The sequence below is a fragment of the Falco biarmicus genome, chromosome 6, assembly GCF_023638135.1.
Source record: "Falco biarmicus isolate bFalBia1 chromosome 6, bFalBia1.pri, whole genome shotgun sequence".
Taxonomy (NCBI): Eukaryota; Metazoa; Chordata; class Aves; order Falconiformes; family Falconidae; genus Falco; species Falco biarmicus.
Genome location: NC_079293.1, coordinates 61,717,300 through 61,739,865, shown reverse-complemented (window position 1 = coordinate 61,739,865; position 22,566 = coordinate 61,717,300). Strand labels below are relative to the sequence as shown.

The 22,566-nt window shown below is 42.6% G+C and overlaps 1 protein-coding gene across 3 annotated transcripts; it reads left to right on the top strand.

Annotated features, from left to right (window-relative positions):
* The first annotated feature begins 1,678 nt into the window (after positions 1-1,678).
* Positions 1,679-19,409, top strand: NUS1 (NUS1 dehydrodolichyl diphosphate synthase subunit). Of its 3 annotated transcripts, none has more exons than XR_008822534.1 (5): positions 1,680-2,313; positions 10,984-11,106; positions 13,523-13,675; positions 15,962-16,135; positions 17,814-17,913. XR_008822534.1 is itself a non-coding variant. In XM_056343167.1 (5 exons), the coding sequence occupies exons 1-5, from the start codon at positions 1,911-1,913 to the stop codon at positions 19,267-19,269; spliced, it is 870 nt and encodes a 289-aa protein (XP_056199142.1). In that variant the 5' UTR covers positions 1,686-1,910; the 3' UTR covers positions 19,270-19,409. The 3 variants fall into 3 exon arrangements, 2 of the variants coding, with proteins under 2 accessions (XP_056199144.1, XP_056199142.1); XM_056343167.1 differs by lacking the exon at positions 15,962-16,135 and adding an exon at positions 19,179-19,409 and having other exon boundaries at positions 1,686-2,313; XM_056343169.1 differs by lacking the exons at positions 13,523-13,675; positions 15,962-16,135 and adding an exon at positions 19,179-19,409 and having other exon boundaries at positions 1,679-2,313.
* The last annotated feature ends 3,157 nt before the right edge of the window (positions 19,410-22,566 follow it).

The following is a 22,566-nucleotide window of genomic DNA, read 5'->3' as shown; positions in this document are numbered from 1 at the left end:
GAGATTTAATACTAGTTTCAAAGTTAAATAACAGTGAGGAATGAAAACATCGGGGGCAACTTGAGCCGATTCTGTTGTTGTAAAGAGAAGGGAGATTCTCAGGAAATAGATCTATGCCTCTGACAAATATTTGGATAAGATCAAGTGAGATGAAGTCTTTGGAAGAGTCTATTGGAAGAGCTGAATAGCTAATTGACTACAATATACCTCAAGATGCTGTGTGTATGCTTTTGGATTAGGTGTACTTCCCATGGGAGTGCACACTGCAAATGCCTCCCTTCACTGGCAGGAACCTTCCAGACCTCTGCACGCAAAAAAAAAAAGGACTTTATGGTATATACATCAACTCTGATGTATGTACAAATTTTATCAAGCAGTTCCCAAAGTGCCTGAAAACTAAACAAAATTGCATTACTGAGACCACTAAACCCAGTGATCTACAAACAGTAATCTAAGGGGTTTCCTGGCAGTTCATAATCTCAGCTGATAACTGAGGAGTAACACCAGCAAATTGCTTTTCAAAGCAAACAGTTTCTATTATTCTTTATCTTCTGTTGGCATTCAGGAACCGAGTGATCACTCACCTTCGCAGAGGCTGTTCTGTCAGGTGTCAGAACGCAGCTATTTGGTTATGTTGCCTATGCAAATGCAATTGACGCTTGGGTTTCTTAGGCACCCAACACGTTAAGCTATACAACTGGACTAAAAGACCAAAGTTCATTTTTCTTCACAAATTAACTTTTCAGTGTATCACCAGCCACTCGGTAGCTTAAGACTTAGGTGGCACAGCACAAGCCTTCCTCATGGTTTGTCTCTCGGTGTTTTTGCTGGCTAATGTTGGTCTGTATTACAAGTCTGGGAAGTAGTTGTTTTTATGAACAAGAAAAACAGAATTTTAAATATTGGCGGATTCTTTTAATGAGAGTGCTTTAAATACCTCCCTCCCTTTGTCTTTTCAGCCCACCCATCGGTCTGACGGCACAGGGCTGGCTTGTTAGCTCTATCTTGTGCCAGCAGTGGGGTTCGTCCCTTCGGATTCGGGGGCCGGTACACGCCGAGGCAGCACACCCTGCAGCTTCCGTGGGCACCGGGGAGATGGGGCGCGCGCCCCCGAGCCTCACCGGCCCGGCCGCCCGGGGCCCTCCCGCGGGCCGCGGGGCCTGCAGGGTGGCACGTGCCGGTTTCACTGACCGCCGTGAGGCCCGGCTGCCCTGCGGCGTTCCCCTTTCCCCCGCCCCGTCCCAAACGCCAGCGCGAACGAGGCCCCACGGCCGCCAAGAAGGCCCTCCGCGGGGAGGGTCCTAAGGCGAGCCCGAGGCCGAGCCCAAGCCGCGGCCCGGCCCCGCCGGGAAGCCCGCACGGAAGCGCTGGGAGGGCCGGCGCGCAGCAACGAGCACCCCCACCCCCGCGTCACGCCGCGCCCGCGGCCCCGGTCACCCCCGCGCCTTCCCCGCCCCCGGGCACAGGTGGGGTCGGTGCCAGCGACGGCCGCCAGGGGGCGCGGCTCCGGCCCGAGACCCCGCCCACTCCTGAGGGGCGGGGCGGCCGCGCCCCGCCCCCGGGCCGTTCCCAGCCAGCCCTCCCTCCCCCGCCCCGCCCCGTCCCGTCCCTCAGGGCCACGTCATTCGCTCTCCGTGGCCGGAAGTGACGGCGGCTGCCTGGCGGCCAACCGGCGCCGTGCGTGTGGCGGGGTGAGAGGTGAAAGATCAGGCGGGGCGTAGGAAGATGGCCGCGCTGGCGGCGCTCGCCGGGCGGTGGGCGCGGACGCACTGAGAGGATGGCGGCGGCGCGGCGAGCGGCGCGCTGCGGCTGAGGCACCCCCCGCGGCTCCCCCGGCGGGCCCCGCGCCGCTGCCCCCTGCGCTCCTGTCGGTTGGCGGCGGCGCCGCCGCCCCGCGCCGCGCGCCCCCCATGAGCGGGGCGGGCGGGCTGGCGTGGCGCGCGCTGCACGCCCTGCTGCGCGCCCTGCTCTGCCTGCAGCGCGCGCTGCTGGCCTGCCTGCGCGGCCGCGCCGCCGCCGGGCCCCGCGCCTGGCTCTGGCGCCGCGCCGCCTCCGCCGCCGCCTCCTGCGCCCTCCTGGCGCCCGCCGCCGGGGCTTTCGCCTTCCGCAAGGCGGGCGCGGCGCGCCGGCGGCCCGGGGGCGCGGCGCAGCGGCGGCAGCGGTGGCGCTCGGACGGGCGAGCCCTGCAGAAGCTGCCGGTGCACATGGGGCTGGTGGTGACCGAGGAGGAGCCGAGCTACGCGGACATGGCCAGCCTGGTGGTGTGGTGCATGGCGGTGGGCATCTCCTATGTCAGCGTCTACGACCATAATGGTGAGCGGGAGTGCGGGGGAGGTCGTGCCGCGGAGGCGCTCCGGGGAAGCGCTGCCGGGGCCCGCGGCGCCGCCGGGCTGGGGCTGGGGCCGGGGGAGGGGCTCCCGCACCCGGGGTCTTCCCGAGCCGCGTGCCGGCCTCGCCGTCGGCAGCTCCTTTCCCGTCCCCTGGAGCCGCTTGGCCTCTGCGGAGCTCGTGGCCCTGGTAAGCCGGGGAATGCCCCGAGTGACCTCCTGCCCCAGCTCCTGGGTCAGGGTGACCTGATGCCGCCTGCTCACTGGAGGGGACAGGTGTGGTGGGGCCTTTCAGGAACCTTGTCCCTAGCCCTGGGCTGGCAGGAACCGCTGGCATCTGAAAGCTATGGCCGTGTAGGGTACAGGCTGTTAGTAGAGAAGTTAGAGCTTTAGCTTCAGAGCTTGTAAGAGCGGGTGTTGTGAGCCGTGTCTGAATTTCCAGATGTAGATGAACGAGAGCAGTCATCTAATTTCATGTACTCCCTTTCATGTGAAGAGGCAGGATGGAAAGGTGGTTGGACATAAACATGTATGTCCTGTGTGCAGTCTGTATTGTAAAATTAAATTATCTGGCCTGCATGTGGCATAAGGACTATTGCTACTTGATGTTTGAATTAACCCCAAGCCAGTGCTTGTGAAAACTTTAGGTTTTTTTCATATCTACTATGTGACTCTATTCATTACTGGGTCTTGGGTGCAAGACTGAACTCTTGCTCTTGCAGGTAAGTTGATTCCACGTCACTGAGTATCTTAATGATAAGTTCAGGGTTTGGATTTAATGTTCTGTGGAATAATCATGGAACGGATCTGTCTTCCTCACAGCTGTCCTTTCCTGCTGAGGTGGTGAAGCCAGTCATATTCAAGATATTCTTAGGTGAAGCTTTCTGCATAGCTGTTGAGATGTGATCTCTAACTGAGACTAGATAAGCTATCAGCTCAGAAGGGCTAATAATGCATGAGATGGACTGTGTCTTGAATCTGTCCTCTCTGGAGGAGAAAGCTTCATGCTGGAGATCCCTGTGCTGTTGCTGTCAGTGGTGACACTTGCTTTGAGCTGCTTCTGATGGCTGTCTAGAGATGTCATGCAAATTAGATCAACTCTGTGGATTTATGCCAGGTTAGAAGTACAGTCTATAATAGTTTTCTAGTACTTTTTCAGGAAAAACTCAGCAGTACCTCCCACGTAAGTAGCTGATTGTCATCAAGTGTGCAAAAGCATTTGAGATGTGCAGGCCTTTCCCTGAACATAGGCATTTGTGAATATTTTGTTTTTCTAAACCGCTGCCGTTAAGAGTTCTGTTTCATGTCTGGTCCTTTATATGTGATAAAGGACTTAAATAGCTTGACTTTCACTAAATTCTCTAAGATCTTTTTAAGAAACTGGGCTTAATGCCAGTCATGCAGTTTAAACTGGCCATCTGTTCTGGGCTGTTGTGGAACTTGGTTATGTTGTGTTTCAGTGGGAGAGTATTTCCTCATTTGAAACTCAAGGAATGGCGTAAAATATACGGATAACATCTCGAGGACAGAGAAAACAGTCAGCACCTTCTGAAAAGCCATTTACATGTTGATGTTTTCTTGTTGTCAACTTGGAAAGCATTCAACCATGTTAAATGCTGCAGAGCAAACATTAGTACCAAACGAGAGTGAGACTTTCCCTTGAAGCCTGAAGAGACACATTTTATTGTATGGGATCTCTAGATTTCTGTCAGACCTCAAATAAGTTATCTGCACTATTGCCTAATGTGTTCTGTATGTATGTTTAATTCCTTTTTAGATCCCTGCATTGTGCTGCATAAATGGTGTCAATGAGAACTGAATTGAGGGACAGATACAGCTGAGTGTCATGTTTATTGGTGGTCTTAGTTTTTGGCTTGCTGGCTGTGCAACTGTTCAACACTGGGGAGGGAGGAGGCATCAGCCAATGCTTTGGTAGCCGCTGTCACTGAGATCCTGTCTGACAAGCAGGAGCCAGTTCTGTTGTAGTGTCTTGACACCTTCATTAGGCAGAAGCCACTTCTGCTTTTTCAGCACACGTGTTGAGATCCAGTCAGATCTAAGACTGACTTAAAACCTGTAAATAGAATGACCAGAAATGACAAGGTTATGTCCTTTGAAGAGTAGGGTGGCTTAATAAGCTTGCAGAGCAATTGTCGTTGTTGGCAGCTCAGGAAAAAAAAGTATCTTTGAGATTATTTGCTGCTGTTTCCATACATTGTAGCATTCGTGCTAAAGTTGCATGTTAAGAGGTTTTGTTAACACCTTTGACAACTGAAAATGTAGCCATGTTCTCATTGCTCTAATATCAAGACAATGTTCTTCAGTAGTTCGTTCTTCTGTTAGTTCCTTGATACCAGAGTATGCCGGTTTAATTGCCAGCTTGAATTCCAGTCTGTTGGAACATAATTGAAGAATGCAAGATGATGCAGAACAATTAAAATGTTTTAAATGGGTGGCTTTTGCCAAACTTTCAGAGTTGATGAGGATAGGCTGCCATTACACATGGATGTTCTTCACAGGTTTTCTGGGGTAGTAGCCACAACTGCTTTTTGCACAGCGTCTTGTCAGCTGAGCCTTTTAAACTGGTTTCAGAGAGTGAGCAAGTAGTCATTCATATGGCTTGAGTATGTGCTTCTGGTAACAGCAGATACATTGCCTTTCTTTTGGTGATAAGCTCCTTATGGTGTCTGGATTGAGCATGCAGCATTTCCAGATAGAGTTGTTAAGTAGGATGTTACAGTTGTTGCTAAATCTGGTTCTTGGTAATAGTGATGTCTGGAACCCTTGATGGTAACACCAGTGTAGTGAGGATGAATAAAATTGGGTACAGCTTGCTTTTATCAGTAAGCAAAAGGTGAACCTTAACTACGCTATACACTTGTTCTAAGCTTCTCAGGTAATGAGACTTACTTTTGGCCTGCTGATCTGCTTCAGAGAGGTTTTGTGTTAATACAGTTATACCAACTATTGACTTATCAAAAATAAGTTGTCCCCACTGATGCTGGCTGTGGTGAAGAAGGAAATGCAATGACAAGTGCTCTGAATCTGTGTTAGATGTACTGAGGTATACTTTAGTTTAGTTCCTTTTTTTTTTTTCCACTGCATATTTGTGGTATAGAGATTCTTCTCATTGCAACAGGAAACTGATTACAAGAGTGGTCTTCCCTGGTTACGTTTTCTGGAAGAAATACTGTGTCGGTTTCCTGCAGAAGGCTTACATTAAAAATGTGTCCTTAATTGCCCCTTTTGTAGGAGGAGAGGGAAGCATGAAGTACTTTCTTTAAAGAAGTGACAGATAAGCTGTTTATTTGTTTATAATAGTGAATTTTTGTATTTTTAACAAAATTACTAAATAGTAGGTTGTATCTATATTCTTTGGTGTCAAGCTAAGTAGCTGCATCCCTGCTGATGCTAGTGTGTTATAGCAGCTGCACCAGTAACTGTAAAGGGCAACTTGGCTGGAGCCGATTCCTGTGGGCAGTTACAGAACCCAGTATGCTACAAATGTATTGGGTAATACTTGTGGGATGTGATTAGGTACTTGGCTGTCTTCTCTGAATCCATGAAGTATGCCAGAAGCCTGGGGTAAAAAGGTCTTTGCAGAATGCAAGAGGATCATAATGTAAGTAACTGTCTTGTACTGTAATAAATATATGGTGCTATGAGTTGCAGTGCTCAAAACCGATCTTCACCCCTGCCCTAGCAGGCTTGGCGGCCTAAGGTGGCATGCTTTTACTGCATCTGGTGTGTAGGGGCCTCTTTCATTCTCTCAATGTTTATTAATAAGCAGCAGAACAAAGCCAGAATAAACATAATGCTGCTGGCTGCACCTTGGTTATTAAATCCAGATTGACTAAAACGTAAGGGTTTTTATCAAGGATTTTATTTCTGTGGACTTCTGTATTGCCAGTCCTATTACTTGGTAGAAATCCAGCTATGCTGATCAAGACCTTATCTCTGAAGTAATAATGCAGCCTTCCCACAGTCAGAAGGCAGTGATTGTACAATTATATAGTAGCAGTTGGAAGTACCTTCTGGGGAGCAGAAGCCTTTGACCTGTGTCACATGCTTCAGCTTTCTTCTGTTAAAGTTACTTTGCCATTTGGGAGCTTGCTTGAGCATTACTTCTGTACGTCAGTGAAGCTCTCCTGAGATAGTTTGGGATGTGTCTAGAATGCCTTTTGGGAGCTTGCTGAATCTTGGCATTTGAGTAGATGCTTCAGGCTGAAGGTTTCTTAAAAGGCATAGTACGACTGTATTGAGAACTTGGGTTTCTTCATCCGGGGTTTAGCTGTCCAGTGAACTGCTTCTCACCAATTCTCCCTTAGAAATTCTTTGAAAGGATAGAGTATTGCAGTAATCAAAAGAAATTAAAAGCCTACATTCAGGGCTAACAAAATAGTCTCTTCCAAATTACTTGATAATTTTGAAGTTCTAGTCAATTCATGAAACTTTCTGGGCATTCAGTATGTTCGCTTCATTGGGGGAGATAATACAAAATCACAATTTTTGTATTTACCAGAACACTTTTGTGAAATATATGCCATGTGATACTGGTATAGGTCTTCACCCATGTTAAACTTTATTTTCAATGGTTTTATTTTGGTGTTTGGTTGGGAGGAGTCCGCAGACCACATTTATTAAAAGGACTAACGCTGATCTGCAGAAAGTAATCTACTTATAGGTATGGGTGGTATGAAAGCAGTATCCCTTCTCTTGATTGCTGATGAGCTCTTGTTCTCCTGGTACAGAACGTCCCTCCAAGAAGAAATGTGGGAGGAATGGTCACCCATGAGGTTTTAAGTTCTAACTTGTATTCTTAGTGCTAGCTTAAGTAGCTTCAATGGGGGCGAAGCTTAAGTGACCTCAGCCACTTTCAAAGTTGGATTGTATTTTTTCTAGGCTCTTGTATTCTAGCTTTCCATATCCTATAAGGTCCAGTGTAATGCCTGCTTTCCTCTGTTATCAGCCAGCATGATCCAACATGAGGATGTGGGCAGAAGTTGTTCGTGTGTTAAGTTTCTTGCCCATTTGAAGTGGGTTATGATTTGATGTTTCTCAAACTGTTGATACTTTGATGCTTTAAACAGACTTCTTACCTTACGACTATTCCCTTGTTGGCACTGGAGGGGAGCTGAGAAAATACTGAAATGCTGTGGAAATGTATTCTCTCCTATGCTTAACTTTGGTTAAGGTGTTTCCTCGTAAGGAAGAGCCAACTCTTATTCTGTGTTTTACTGGGTTGTGCTGCATTATAATGCAGGGCAAGTGAGAATGTTGAACCTTGAGATGCTACCGAGGCATGAACAGGTGGTGGCTGTGGTAGTCTAGCTGGACAAACAGATGGTTGATGCCAGCTGTGTCAGTTGTTCCCTTCCCAGTTTGCACTTCCTGTCACTTTTGAGCCTTGCTTCTGCTGACCTCGCGGCCTATTAATTACAGAGGGATTTGTCAGTCTCTAACCCTAAAATGCTGCAACACCACAGTTGTCTGCGAAGGGGCATGGCTTGTAACTACTGCAAAACTGAGCAAAAGGCACATGCCCTGGAAAAGACCTCTGTAAGGAGGACTGCTGCAGAAAACTAACCCGCTTCTGGTTTGCCTCTGCTGTAAGGGGAACTAATGATCAATAGCAGGTTTGCAGCTTGTGTTGTAAAAATGACAATCGCCCCTGGAAACAGCTCACAAGTTCTCAGTTTCTGCTGGTGAGTTGTTGGTTTTTTTTTTTTCAGAACTACTGAAGTTTGTACTCTCTTGCTTTGGGAATTATAGTGCTTAAATATGCATAATTCTTAAAACACTTCATTTACTGGAATATACGCATTTTTACTAGCCTGTAAGGACTCCAGAGTCGTAACTGAACAAAACTGTTTCTGCTTTTCAAAAAAAATGTTTCTAATGAGAAATAATAGTGACAATTTCATGATTGTGTTCCATATTAGAAATAGTAGTTGGGCTGAAATTCTCCCCACTTAACAGCAAACAGCTGTTCTATTGCTAGAATTTATTAGACCTCTTGTCAGGCATTAACTTTCTATAATGTTAAAATCATGTTATGGACTTGCTTTCAACTTGTGTAAGACTGAACAAAATGGGAATGTAGGATTAAATCAAGATTTAAGTCTTGCTGCCTAGGAACACTTGAATTCTGTCAGTGAGTTGATCTGCTCGTGCACTCTTGATTACTCTATCATATATACATTAGCAAAAGCATCTTCCAGAACTAACTTGGATGTATTTTATAAATTTTACGAAATGAACCTTGTAGGCAAATTTGTTTTTGAGATACATAAGGGAGTCTGTGTCTGAGCCACAACTATGCAAAATAATTTTTAAAGTCAAGTGTAAATTTGCTCCATGTATGTTGCTTCTGGCTGGACTTGCCATTGTATGCATTTGTAAGAAAAACTCTTGTCCACTGAGTGAGAGATGAAATGCTGAAGGAGTAAAGTTCCCCAAAGTTATTGGTTTTAAATGAAGATTTCAGTTTGGATGTTTTCTACCTTCTGATGTGCTTCAGGATCATCTCTGCAGGAAAACTGTAGGTGTGTCAAGGTTAGTGGATCAGTTGGAATTTAGGTGTGGAGGTCTTTCCAGGAAAGACTTATTACAATTGTACAGTGATAATACCACAATACAGTGATAACTACAATAGCTTCCAGTTTATGTAAAACTGCTGTTCAAAGAGCAACACAGGACCCAGGTTTGAACGAAGGAGGTGGGTGAAATATGTGAGGAGAGTGAAAGGGAAATGCTGGTGATACTTGGATAAATCTCAAGAACAAATCTAGCATGTCTTCAGTATCCACTGTATGTATTAAAGGACTCGGTCCAGCAAAGGTCCTTATCTGATGCTCTTTCTTATAGAGCAGTAAGCACCTTAGTCTATTCTCCTGCCTGTTATCCTCAATGCCTTAATTTACTTCAGAGCTGGAGTGTGGATTCTTAAATCTGTTCTTCCGACCTTTGATGGGAATAGGTAACAACTTTTCAAGAGAAAAGAATTGATGTCATTTGTGTTGGGTGGGGAAGAAGAGAGCAGCTGTCTGTTTCCAGATTGGGAGACCCTCCTAACTATGCCAACTCATTTTCTGATTATTGAACATCAGGTGTGTTTTTTCTCATCTTGAAAAGTGGACTGAAGTCAAGTGACTCTTAGAGGTGAGGTACATGCAACCTCATATAGATCTTACTTGAAGATGGTGTGGGATTAGCAATGGCAATAGCTGCACTGATCTTAGGTGTAAGGAAGACAGTGCTAACTCTAGCACAGAACAGACTTACCCGAGCAGAGTTGTATCAGACAGTAAAGCAGCAGTCTCAATTTCTAATACGTATGAATATACACTAATAAGCAGGAGCACAAAGTGTAACAATTTAACATTAGACTTAGTGAAAATCTAACACTTTTTTTCTATCAAGGTTGCTGCCTTACTGAGGTTTACTTGTCAACATGTGAAATCAGTTATAAGCATTGCAAACACTTGTGTAACGAAGCAAATTATTTTTTTGCAGGAAGTGTCCAGGATGGGAGGAAAATCAGATGCTTTACCACCTGTTAAAACATCTAATGAAACCTGTGTAAAAATACTAACTCACTAGGCCTAAAGGCTAGCATATTAAATGAGTTGTATCGCTTCATGTTGCAAACTAACTCCTGATATATTACGTACGGTCTTAACCCAATGCTTATACACTGACCACTGCTGATGTGGAAACTGCTGTTTGTAGCAGTTACTAATCTCAGAATTGCGTTGAGCTGTTGAATAGAGTTCAGTGTTTCTTGTTAGATTGTGTGGGCATTTTTGGACTGGTCAACAGAAGTGCTTGACATGGGATTTCTGAATGAAACCTGAGCTCTTAGTGCCAACCCCTGGATACAATGTGATAAAAGCATTATCAATTCCTAAGTAAATATGGCTAGCCACACTGTTGCATGGTAGATAATTAAGCTGAAACACTTAATTTTTACTGTGGCTTTTAATTATAAATAGTTGTGTCTCAAGAGCTAGGTTTTATTTTAGAATGGGATCCTAAGTATATTTAGTTAGCAGTTTTTTGTAATCTGCTGCACTCAAAATATGTCTGCCATAAACAGGTAAGCATAAAAAGGCCTTGGAGGCTGCATTAATTCCTTGAAATATACAGCTTGTGAAATCCTGTTTTTAGGAAATCTATGACGTTGGCCATAGCGTAAGAGTGCAGTTACTGTGCCTGATACACTGATTTAGTATTGACTTGCACTGTTAGCCTGGGGCTTCAGTAGTAAGACAGTAAGTGGTAGCAGACTTAATCTGCAAACCTACAGCAGCGTGGGCATTAAACAAACTTGATGGCCGTGTCCTGGTAGGGTATTGCTATCTCAAACTATTGCTAGCTTACTAAGGGCAGTAAGTCTTAAACTATCCCTCATGCAATTGCAGCTTGCTACTTAAACCAGCCTGGGTGAAAGAGGAACAAAAGCACATTAATTCTTTTTGCAAGGTCACTAAAGCTAGTCATATGCAGTAGCAGTTGTTTTGGATTCTTATCATACTTGTGAACTCCGGTTTGAAACCAGTACTGACTACCTGATTCTCTTTTCTTCTTGCCTAGTGTCAGATTTGTTTTGTACTACCCTTTGTAGGAGTTGGCTGACATGCACCCTTTTTTAAAGGTATTTTCAAGAGGAATAATTCAAGATTGATGGATGAAATTTTGAAACAGCAGCAAGAACTCTTAGGACTAGATTGCTCAAAGTACACAGTGGAATTTGCGAATCAAGACAAAGCTGATCAAGGTAAGATGAATTGCGCAGAGGGATTGGTATGACTAAATAGCTGTATATAAATCATAACTCTGCTTTTCCTTAAACACAATCCTGTGTACCTTTCCCTTCATTAAGCAACTGATTATCATGCAACCTTCCTGGGATATTAAACTTCCATTGTGCTGCTTTGTTCCTAACTGATAATACAGTAATGCCCTCTTTCCCATAGTGATGATTACTGGGTAGTCTGATCTTTCCTTTACCCTGACTGTTGTACCATGACCCTTTTAATGCATCAGTGTAGCTCAACGCTATTGTTTCAGTGAAGTGAATTCTTTTGCTGAGAGAGTTGAAAAAGCACTGGAGTAAATGTAAGGGACCTGATGTCAAGTTAACACTTCTATCTTTCCAAACTTATACATCAGAGTGGGAAGGAAGAAGGGAAAGAGCAAAACTGCACATTGTCATGGCAATGTATAATGACACTGGGAAGGTAAAGGGTGTAAGTTAAAAAAAATAATACTCTGTGATAGTAGCTTTTGCATGTAGAAATGAGAAACAGGAATATGCTTCAAGGTTAATGTTCCTTATTCAATATTGTGTGCTGCAAGTATTCATTTATGTATGCTGAGTAACCAAATGCTAGAATTCTGTTCAAAATGTAGTAAGTCATAAGCATGTGCTTACTAAAGCAGGCCTTTGCCTTAGAGGGATAGATTGATACTTACAGTTCTCCTAACTGTGGCTTGTAATATTTAAATAGGTTTCATAATAAAACCCTTGTGTTTTAGGGCAATCATGCTACATAGTTTAAAGACTTAAGAAAAAACTACATTTCGCAAGCTGTAGTACATTTAGCTGCATTTAAGAGGCTGCTGGCTGCGTTTTGCTTCCTGTAAAAGGGACGATGGGATGGCAAGATCACTTGCACCAGTTTTCCAGCACAGAGTTCTATGTGTTTCAACATAAACTTACCTTATAAGCAACTTAGGCTAAGGTGCTAGCGTTTACATGGAAGCATCCAAGTTTCATGTTATTTCTCTTTATTCCTGTGAAGGTTGAAATAACAAACAGAAAATGGGGTAGACAGGCTGCTAATGTCATTAACTAGCATACTTAGCTGCACTTACCTGAATCAGGATCTTTACATCCAGACTAAATGAACTACTCAAAGACTGCTCAAGACTTGCTGACTGAAAAGGTACATTTAAGTCTCGGGAGCCTTTTGTGAAGGAAACTATGAAAAGCAGAGGTGTTTTCTGCTCTTTTTAGAATTTTTCACTCTTTCTTAGAAGGCTCCACAGTCAGATCAGATGCTCCATACTTTGAACCGAGCAACCTGGTATCTGTCCATTTTATAATATTAAACTGCAAGTTTTAACTTTTGAGAAGCAAAATGACATGTCTTCTATTTATGAATACTGTTAGAGAGAGATCCTTTAACATGGGACATGTGACAAATTAAACAATATCAAGGAACAATTATTTTCATTGTGGTAGTTTTGGATAGACTGAGGGTTTTTGAGGTGTTCTTACGAGTCTTCTGACTGTATTCCGTGGTTCTTTACAGTCAAGTTATGCACTTTTAAGAAACACTATTTTGAAGTATCTGATTATAACAACCATAAGTTCTATATAAGTCTCGTACAGCCCCACACTAGTATTTAACCTAGTTAGTTCAAGCTGGGTTTAGGACACTCTTGGTAGCCTTCAGCTTTCTTAAGTTTACCTGAGTTACCTAAGGGGTACCTTATCAGAACTGATGATAAAGCAAGTCATGTAGTGTGAGGAGACTCTTGCCTCACCATAGTGTAGACAGTAAGATTGTTGTGAAATGTCTTCTTAAGTCAGCCATAGAGATTAATGGGTCAATTTCATTGCTATTACATCTGGTTCCTAGCTCTCTGTAGCAACCTTAAATCAATGTTGGAACTCTTGCATCAGTTTTGAAATGCTGCTGAAAGATTCTGGGATCATATTTGGGAAGAGCTCCAGCTTAATCAGTGTCACATGAGTGTCCACAGCAGCTGTTGAAACACCTTCCTCTTTTAGGGTAGGAATTAGATCTTTTTTCCCTTTCCCTGAACTGCAGATCTTTCTGCAGTAACGACTCCCCAGTTTACTGTTTAGGCCCTTTCCTCTCACTGCTTTGCCTGACAGTGTAAGAACAAATGCAAGTTTCCTGGAAGACTCCACATGTCAAGACTGACGTTAATTAAACCACTTTTCAGAAGACCTCTCAAAATAATTGCCTTAAATTTGTGTTTTAGTAATACAGCAAATCCAGAAGACTTGACTACTCCTGTAAGAGATGGATCAAGTGTATCCAGTTGTATAATACAGGAAGTAAACTACAAGTTCCTTTCAAATATATCCTGTGACTATCTAAAGCACATTCAAAACAACTATATTTCTGTTGCTTTTAAACTGTGTTTTGTACTTTCAGTTTTAAATTGCCAATCTACATTGAAGGTGCTGTCTCCAGAAGATGGAAAAGCAGACATAGTAAAAGCTGCTCAGAACTTTTGTCAGTTGGTAGCACAGCAGCAAAGAACATACACAGACCTGGATGTGAATGTGTTAGACAACTTATTAAGTAGTAAGTATGACATGGTCTGTGGGGAAGAGGGGAAAGAGTATCAGATTTGTAACAGTTTTGGTTTCTAGTATATTTATTGCTTAGAATGTATGCATCTTGATGCTTAGGCTATCGGGGTAAGTTATGACTTGCTTTCAGGCTTCTGCTAAGAATTTCTTGCTGGTCTACTGTCTTTTGAACCTTTTTCTTTAAGCAGAAAAAGGAAACTTTAAGCTATATTGCAGAGTCTTAGCTTTTCAGAGTTTACAGCCTCTGTGGGATGTTGTGCAATGAGTTTTCTGAAAAAAAGTACTGCAGGGATCACTTGAAACTAGACTGTTATAACTTAGGTTAACTTGCAGGCTAGCATGCTGCAAACCCGGGTATGGGCAGTGTCTTTTCTGGATCTAGTTACAGCATTTAAAGCTGTTACTGCTGCCTAACTACTGCCCTGAGTGTAGATGGTAGTGTACTTTACGATCTTTTCCTGCCGTGTAACCCACACTAGCTTAGTTATCTTCATTACTGATTCATGCAGATTGCTAACTCTGCACTGAGGTGCATGGCTACGTGCAATAGCTATGAAAAGGGCAGGGCTGCCCTAATCTCACATCTGGGAGAAGTAGTTCAGAGCAAGCCTCCACTTCCCCAGTGGTGCTATAGAGCTGTAATAGTTGCTCAGCTTTCCTAGGTGGTTCATGCATGTTAATTGCAGCTTAATTAGCTTGGCAGGGTTCAGGTTTCAGATTGCACACTTCAGCTTGGATGTCTGCAGGCACACTATCTTAAGTGTGGCTTCTGTTAATTGGACTTCAGAGTGATTATTTTTTTTCTTTTAAAATTGGTGGTCGACTGAATTGCTCTGCAGACTGACTGCTGTTGCAGTTTGGACACTTCAATCTCCACTTCAAACTGAATTCTATCCCTGTTGTCAGCATGCGGTTTGATAGCTTCTCACTAACAGAATTATTAAACATATTGAATAAGGTATCTGAACATGTAATGTAAGACATCTGTCCTGTTATACTACAAAGGCAGTTTAAGGAAGTGAATAATTGCTTCTTTAAAACAGTCACTCATTAAATGAAAAACTGGTGAAAAATTATACCCATGTATGTATTTTGGCCAGTGATGTTTAACTGGAGTTTCTCAGACACTTATGATCTTCTGTCTGTGCATTTAAGTGTCTGGGTATGGTAAAAGTATTAGGTCCAGTCTTACATTGAATAGGATTCTTGTTCAAGTAATGCATGCTAGCTAAGCACAGAAAGAGAAATCTTCTAGACTTTGAAACTGTCAAAAGTGTAAACTTTGAAACAGGCTGCTTAATCTGTGTGGCTAATAACTAAGGATAGTATTTATAACTAGTCCTGCTTATTAATTGGCTTGGTTTTGATGTTTGGGCCAGTTGAAGATGATCTATTCTTTCATGACTTATTTAGTAGCAGCTTATGAAACTACTTATTTTAGTTGTAAGCAAATTTAGTTTCTGTGCATCCTTAATGGAAAGATATTGAATGTAAACATCTGTGACTTACTGATGTAAGATGAGAGTGAGTTCTGAAAAGCAGTACTTGAGTAGTTTTATTTTTAGGGTTTGCGTTCATGGTGACTGCCATAAGTTTCTCGTTCTTCATATTTTAATTTAAATACCTGATAATGTAGGTTTTTAACTTTATGTTCGTATTTAAGATGCAGTTATTGAAGTCTAATGTTGAAATGGTATGGTTCTAGCTTGTCATGTGGCGTTTCTGGTTCTTAATCCACTCATGCTCTAATTCTTACAGCTTGCATTTTCTTCAGTGTAAGAGTACTTTCTTATGAGCAATGCCTCAACTAACCAGCTTGTTTTCAGAAAAGTAGGATTAAAAAAAAGCTGCATTATAATATTGTCTCTACTTGCTGTCCACCTTCCCAGTAAAGAACATGACTATCAATTAAGGCTGTTGAAGTTGCCCTAACAAAATCTATGTGGAGAAGAGAAGGGTAGTGCTATCAGCTCTAGAAATTCCTTCATATTCCCCTCTCAGAACTCCTGACATAGAAGGGATGTTGCCAGTTTCCTGTCCCTTGAGTGTCCAAGCCTTTTGGCTTTTTTTGTGTTTTTGAGTCAATTCCCAAATCCTTCTATCGTGTGCTAAACTTGGAGAGTGCTGTAACTCTAGCAGCTCTGAGGGAGCTTCCACGTGTGAAGTATCTGTAGTGTTGATAAATTTAGGTAGAGAAATGAATGCAGAGTGGAAAGCTGTGTTTAGAGTAGGCTGTTCTGACAGTAATACTACAGTGTACATTTTCATTTTCCTTCAGATAGGAACCAGAAGGAAGTATTAGCATTAACTGGGCTCTGAAGGTCTTTCCCTGTTTGAAAAGCCATTGCAGTGTTGAAGATCCTGCCGCTGAACTGGCCAGCTGAGGAGTACTCAGCTACTGAATCAGCTGATGAGTAAAGCTGTCCACTTCCTCCAGAGTCCCCACTTCTAAGTATTCACTGCTTCCCTGCAAAGCTCTTTCATACTAACATGCAAGCTTCTGAACGCATAAGTGGCTTTTGCTTTATAATTTTTTCTTAACTTTGGGATGAGATTTGGATGATGGCACAAAGCAGTCATGTAAATACTTCATCCTTCCTCAGAAATACACATGCTTGGGAACATAGCTTCTTTACCTCTGGTAAAAAGATTACTGTTCCGATGATTCAGTGAGGAGGGAGGTTATGAACTTTCTGAAGTCTCCAGCTTCTGTTTCAAAACCTGGGCGGAGTGAAATCTGATAGAACTTTAGTTTCCTGTTCTGTTATTCCCAAAGTTTAACTTCCTCTACAATTAAACTTAGACTTGTAAAAGGCTCTTAACTGGTTTGGGTGTGTTGGTTTTTTTAAAAACAAGTGAGAAAACTGAGAAATAACATATGAAGTTAGAACAAATGAGCAGTATTAAACTTTTATCTGTTAAAGGTGGGCATTATGCAGTGTAAGCGCTCTTGCTGTTAACTCATAGAATGAGTGGATAATGGAAGGGGTGACAAGAAATAGCATGCAATAATTATGACTAATTGCAGCACTATAGCACAGTAGGGTTATGGCTGCTGGAATGCTTTTCAGATGAGGTAGGTAGGTGCATGAAGAACACCGTACCTTCTTGGTACCCTTTGGGGTACTGTACTGGTTTTCACATGTTACCCCAATCAACTTGCTAGAATTAGCAGGGAAAGCTGGACTAATACTGTTCTAAGCGTATTGCCTGTCTGTCAATTTTAGCCTGGTCTAGCTCAGGCATGGCAGAAGTTTATGGAAGGGAGACTGTGGTTTGGTCACTGATTTGTCTTCAACATTAGAAGATCAATAGGATGCTCTCATCAGTGCAATGACAGTGACTGGGGTTTTAAGGTACGGGGAGTAAAGTGTGGGCACCTAGTGAAGTCTCCTTCAGTGTTACCTAGCCCTGCCCTGGGATGGGTCATGCTGTCTGCTTAGTAATGGGAGGGGGGAAAAAAAATGGCCCTGTCCTTCCTCACTCATCTAACTAGAAAGATTTCACCTGCAACAGCTTGTCTGAAACATTATAGTAAAAGTTGTTTTTAAAATTGTCTGTCTAGCTCCATACTGAGACAGGAGCAATTCATCTGACAGGATTTTTTTTTACAACTTGTTTTCCTAATGGTCTGCAATATCAAGTTCTTAAGTTGTTTGGATTTTTTTGGTGTTAATAGTCCTTTTACTCTACTTGACTACAACTCTGCGTAGTTAGGACTGCAGTAGGTAGGAGTCAGGGTACAGCATGTTCTATGCTACTAAAATAAAGTTTGCCAAGACAAAATTAGAACAAGTCAGGGTTAAGGTTTGCTGTTACTCAGAACAATGTAAGTGTTCCTATCACTTCCTTACCAAGTCTTTGAAAGTAACCTGACATAAAAATAACAGCCCGGATGGGCCTGCAGTGGGTACCTTAGCTTTTGCTTAGTTTGTCCTGTTCGGGTGGTGCAAGACCAGTCTGTCCTCTTGGGCTTTTAATTGTTAACTTGTCCTTAGGAGGTTCACTTCATTTAAAAAAAAAAAAAACAAAAACAAATGCATTTAAAGAAAAACAGATGCCTTATGGTTTAGAAATAAAACAAGTCTTCTGGTGAATTAAATAAAACCTAATTGAACTTGTTCTTACAGGTACAAATGGATTTCCTGATCCTGATTTAGTCTTGAAGTTTGGTCCTGTGGACAGCACATTAGGATTCCTTCCGTGGCACATCAGGCTGACAGAGATCATGTGAGTTGCGTATAAATACTGTGAAGTGGGTTGGAATAATAACTAACTGTTGTGGTTTAACCCCAGCTGGCAACTAAGTACCACACAGCTGCTTGATCACCCCTTTCCCCACCCACCCTGTTGTGGGGTGTGGAGGAGAATCAGGAAAAAAGTAAAACCTGTGAGTTAAGAACAGTTTAATTGAAATAAAATGTAATAACACTGTAATAATTGTAATGAAAAGGAAGACTACAAAAAGAGAGAGAAATAAAACCCAAGAAAGACAAGTGATGCACAATACAGTTGCTCATCACCTGCTTACCAATGCCCAGCCAGTCCCTGGCAGCGATGGGCCCCTCCTGGCCAATTCCCCTCAGTTTATATACTGAGCATGACATTCTGTGGTGTGGAATACCCTTTGGCTAGTTTGGGTCAGCTGTTCCCTCTCAGCTCCTTGTGCACTCCCTCAGTGGCAGAGCATGGGAAGCTGAAAAGGTCTTGAGTTAGAGTAAGCATTACTTAGCAGCAACTAAAACTTCTTTGTGTTAACATCATTCTCATACTAAATCAAAAAACACAGCACTGTACCAGCTACTAGTAAGAAAATCAATTCTATCCCAACCAAAACCAGGACAGTAGCTTAAGTCTTTGTGACTTTATGGAAAGAGGAGATCTGTCTAAACAAAGGTGCCTGGAGATCGATTTGAGAATATTTAAGAATTGTTAAATGAAACCTGTCAAGCATCCATTGTTGCAGCTTTAGCTATGGTTAGGCAACAGCAGGCTTTATTCTTCGGGCTTAAGGAACAACTTCTGTCACCATCTAGTCTCTGTGGTCCAATCCCAGTTCTGTCAGTGTTCCTTATGTGGGTTGAGTTGCTAACAGGTTTCTAACAGGGAAACTAAGAATATAAGGGAAATAAGATAATGCAAGATGATCATATCTCTGGATAACTTTCCAATTTTGAAAATAGCTGAACTGACTAGAGTTGCTGTATTTCTTAAATCTGAGAGCTTTTATAGGGCACTTAAATGTCTGGGCAAACTTGTGCTTCTGCAGCTCACTAATGTGAAGTGCCCGGTGTGCTCTAATGGGTAGGCTTTGTTTTAGAGGGTAACACGGTGCTAACAGCTAGTTCAGTTACTAGAGTCGAGTGATAAGTGTTGTTCTCAGCTTCACAAGGTTACTTAGACAACAGCTTGCTTTAGTGATATCCCTGACTGCCCGTACAAGTGGTGCAGTGTTTATAAAAGCTTATTTTGACTCTTCTAACTTGCTTTCTCAGTTCTTTGCCTTCCCACCTGAACATCAGCTATGAAGACTTCTTCTCTGCCCTCCATCACTATGCAGCCTGTGAGCAGCGATGGGGAAAGTGACTTTTGGCTAAGCATGGAGTCAGGCTCTCTGTGGGAAGGAATTGATGTCTGTTTACAAGCACCTGTGACCCATAAGTCTGGTTCATAGTCCTTTCTTAATTTATCAACAGATTCAATAAAGTGTCTTACCTTTCTAGAGAGTCTGTGTGAATGCGTGAGAATCTATGGGGAGGGGAAAATTCACAATTATCTTCATGAAAACAAAGTTACTGTAAGCAAAACTGTTCAGAGCTGAATTACTCTTTTTCATGTCCAAGTGACCAAAAGAACATGCATGTCCAAGTGACCAAAAGAACATGCAAGAATTAAGTCTTGTGAAATGTACAGGACAACATAAATAAGAGTTCTGTGCCCTGAAGGTCCTTAAATCCAAGGAAGAACTTTCATGTCAGTTTGTTTCTTTTTAATTCTATCTATATGGTCAGGTATTCTGGGGCAAATCATCTGGTTTATCTTCAAATATATTTACTATATAATATGTGAATTTCAGAGGGGACCATTTTGTTAACTGAGAATAGAGACTGCTACTTGGCTGTGATGACTAAGCCAGCAGTAGGTAGCAAGTTCTAGAAATACTGAGAAGATTCCATAAAAAGGAATGGCAGCTTCTATGGTAAGTGGATTAGGCATTCTGTGTAGCACTACCCATTTTCTCTCTCTCTTTCCCCCCCACCTTCCCTCTCCCCACCCCCACCCCCCCTTGAAGAGGTCAAATCATAGTATTGCTACAGCCCTGAATGAATTTTTTTTTAGCATCAGGTTAGTTTTTCCATAGGGACTAAGCACAAACAGTACTATGTATTGTTTGTATACCTATCTTCCCCATAAAATTCTCACTTAATGTGACAAGCTGGCCGAGGCTCTGGCATCACTTGCTGAAAAACCTGAAAACTGACTGTCCACTTCCATGGCTAATGTGACTTGCTTGTTGTGCTCGTGTACCCAGCAGGGAGTCTGGTTAAGCCTTTTGTTAGGTTTGTTCTGAGCTGTGTGTTGGAAGTTTGAATGGGAGTCTGCAGCAGACAAGAAGATGAAGCTGCACTACAGTATCTCAAAACTGAGATAACTAAATAGATACATTAGCTGAATGGTCTTCATTGTGGAATGCCCCGTTTGAGTTACATTCCTGTTGTTGGAAGTAATTTGAAATTGGAAGTCTTTATAGCAGCATTTGGACAAAGCAATATCTTTAGAGCTGTATTACTGGAGATGAGAATTAATATTGCGGCCTTCCGCCCTACAGGCTGTAGAACTGTTGGACACTTCATTCTGGAAGTGTTTCCTTATATTTTTTTCTTTCCCCTCTTCAAAATGAGTGTTGCTTTATATCTCCTTTGGGATAGACATGTCACTAGGAGGGAAAACAACTGCTTTTAAAAGGGAATTGCCAGATTTTAAATGAATGCTGCTTTGTGAAACAGTATATTTCAACTGTTGTAGCTTCATGTAGTGTTATAAAGCTGATTGTGTAAACTCTTGAGTATGACAAAAACCTGCAGCTAAGATCAGATTGCAGTTACAGGAAAGAGCTGTGGTCTACTTCATCTCATAAAAGAGAAGGGGATGTTTAATCAATTAACTAATGTTTTTGACATCAAATAACATCCTATATGAGCTGGAATGTTCAGAGCACAGTTGGCTGCCTTTTGCAGACTGGTCTCTGATGTTTACCAGTTACTGTGTGGCAGAGAAGATGAACAGTCATGCAGTGTTTCCTGGGTTCTGTCATTGCCATAGGAAAGCTTTCTTGCTGAATGTTAATTGTGGGGAGCCTGTTGGAGGCTACCTGGAGTACTGAAGTTTATCTGTAATATTAATTTTGTTTCTTTAAAATGTAAGGTTGTGTTTAAGTTACCATGTGTAAGTGTTACTGTGTCACTGAAGCAGTTCTGGTGCTGGCAGTAAAGATATAAAATGGGAAAAGCCTAGCTTAGTCCTCAAAAGTAATCTATTTTTTATATGTGTATCAAACTGCCAAAGAATACTTCTAATACCTGAGCTCCCCTCAATCCTCAAACTTCTGCCTATCTCAACTAAAAAGACTTGTTTTCTACTGGAGATGGGTCTCAAGGTCTAATATTTGTCTATAGAGGGATGCTTAATGAAACTAAAATATGATTAGTTCAGCCGCATTTGATTCAACTTAATCAAATCTCTTCTGATGGCTAGTTTAATTGTGAATGAAGTGTTCCTCCTGGAATTAATGTAGTTGAACTAATCCATGTTATCACTTAGTTGGGGTTATTTTACTGTCCCTGTGTGGGCAATCTTCAGTGAGCTGTGCCAAATGCACTGTGCATATCCACAACTTGATCTCTGAATGTATGTCATTGCAGTTAGCACCTCTCCCTGCCTTGTTCTGTGTGAAGGTCTGTGGTATAGCTGTGACATGCTGTATGGCTGTAGTCTCTGGGTACCTGTACATAATGTGTAAAACAAGTTTTTATGATTAGGGAATCAATTTATTGAACTTTATTATTGAAAGTTAAATCTGAATCTGTAAACCAAGAAATCAATAAAAGACTATAATCTTTCTACAGGCTATGGTGATACATGAACGCTTTCGCAGGTTTGACTGAGATGTAATCTTACTCATATTGCTACATCACTCTGGGAAAGCAGAGAACTTAAATGGCGTGCTCTTAAATTGCTTTCTGTGTTGTAAGAACTGGACAGATTGTCTACTACTTCCAACTTCATAGAAGCTAATGTGTGAGCTTTTATGGTAAAGCATTTACCATAAAAATATGATAATAATAAAAAAAAAAAACAAAAAAACACAAGAGAAAGAAAACCAAGCCCTTTTTGATTGCCCTGGGAACTTGCTAAACTTGTTCCTGGCTACTAAAAAGCTTGCTTCCTGGTGCTGAGTCAGTCCTGAACCTCGTGCTGGGCTTGGCTGGCTGCCAGCTCTCTCCTTTGGAGCATGGTGAAGCTGAGAAACATGGTGTAGAAGAAGCCTCCACAGCCTGCGGGGTGCCTGGGTGCTGAGCATGAACCCTTTTGAAACGGGAAGTTAGTGTTCAGGTAAGTTTTGAAAAAGTACTGAGGGTCATGGTGGGTACCAAGCTGAGCATGAGCCAGCCCACAGTGAAGGTCAGCGGCCTTCGGGGTTGTGTTAAGGTGAGCATTGCTAGCAGGTCAAGGGAGGTGACCCTTTCTACTCAGACCTGGTGAGGAATCTGGAGTGCTGGGTCCAGTTCTGGGGTTCCTTGGTCCAAGAGAGACGTGGGCTGCTGGACCTAGTCCAGCAAAAGGCCATGATTATGCTGGTTAAGGAGTGGCGCTTCAGTTGTA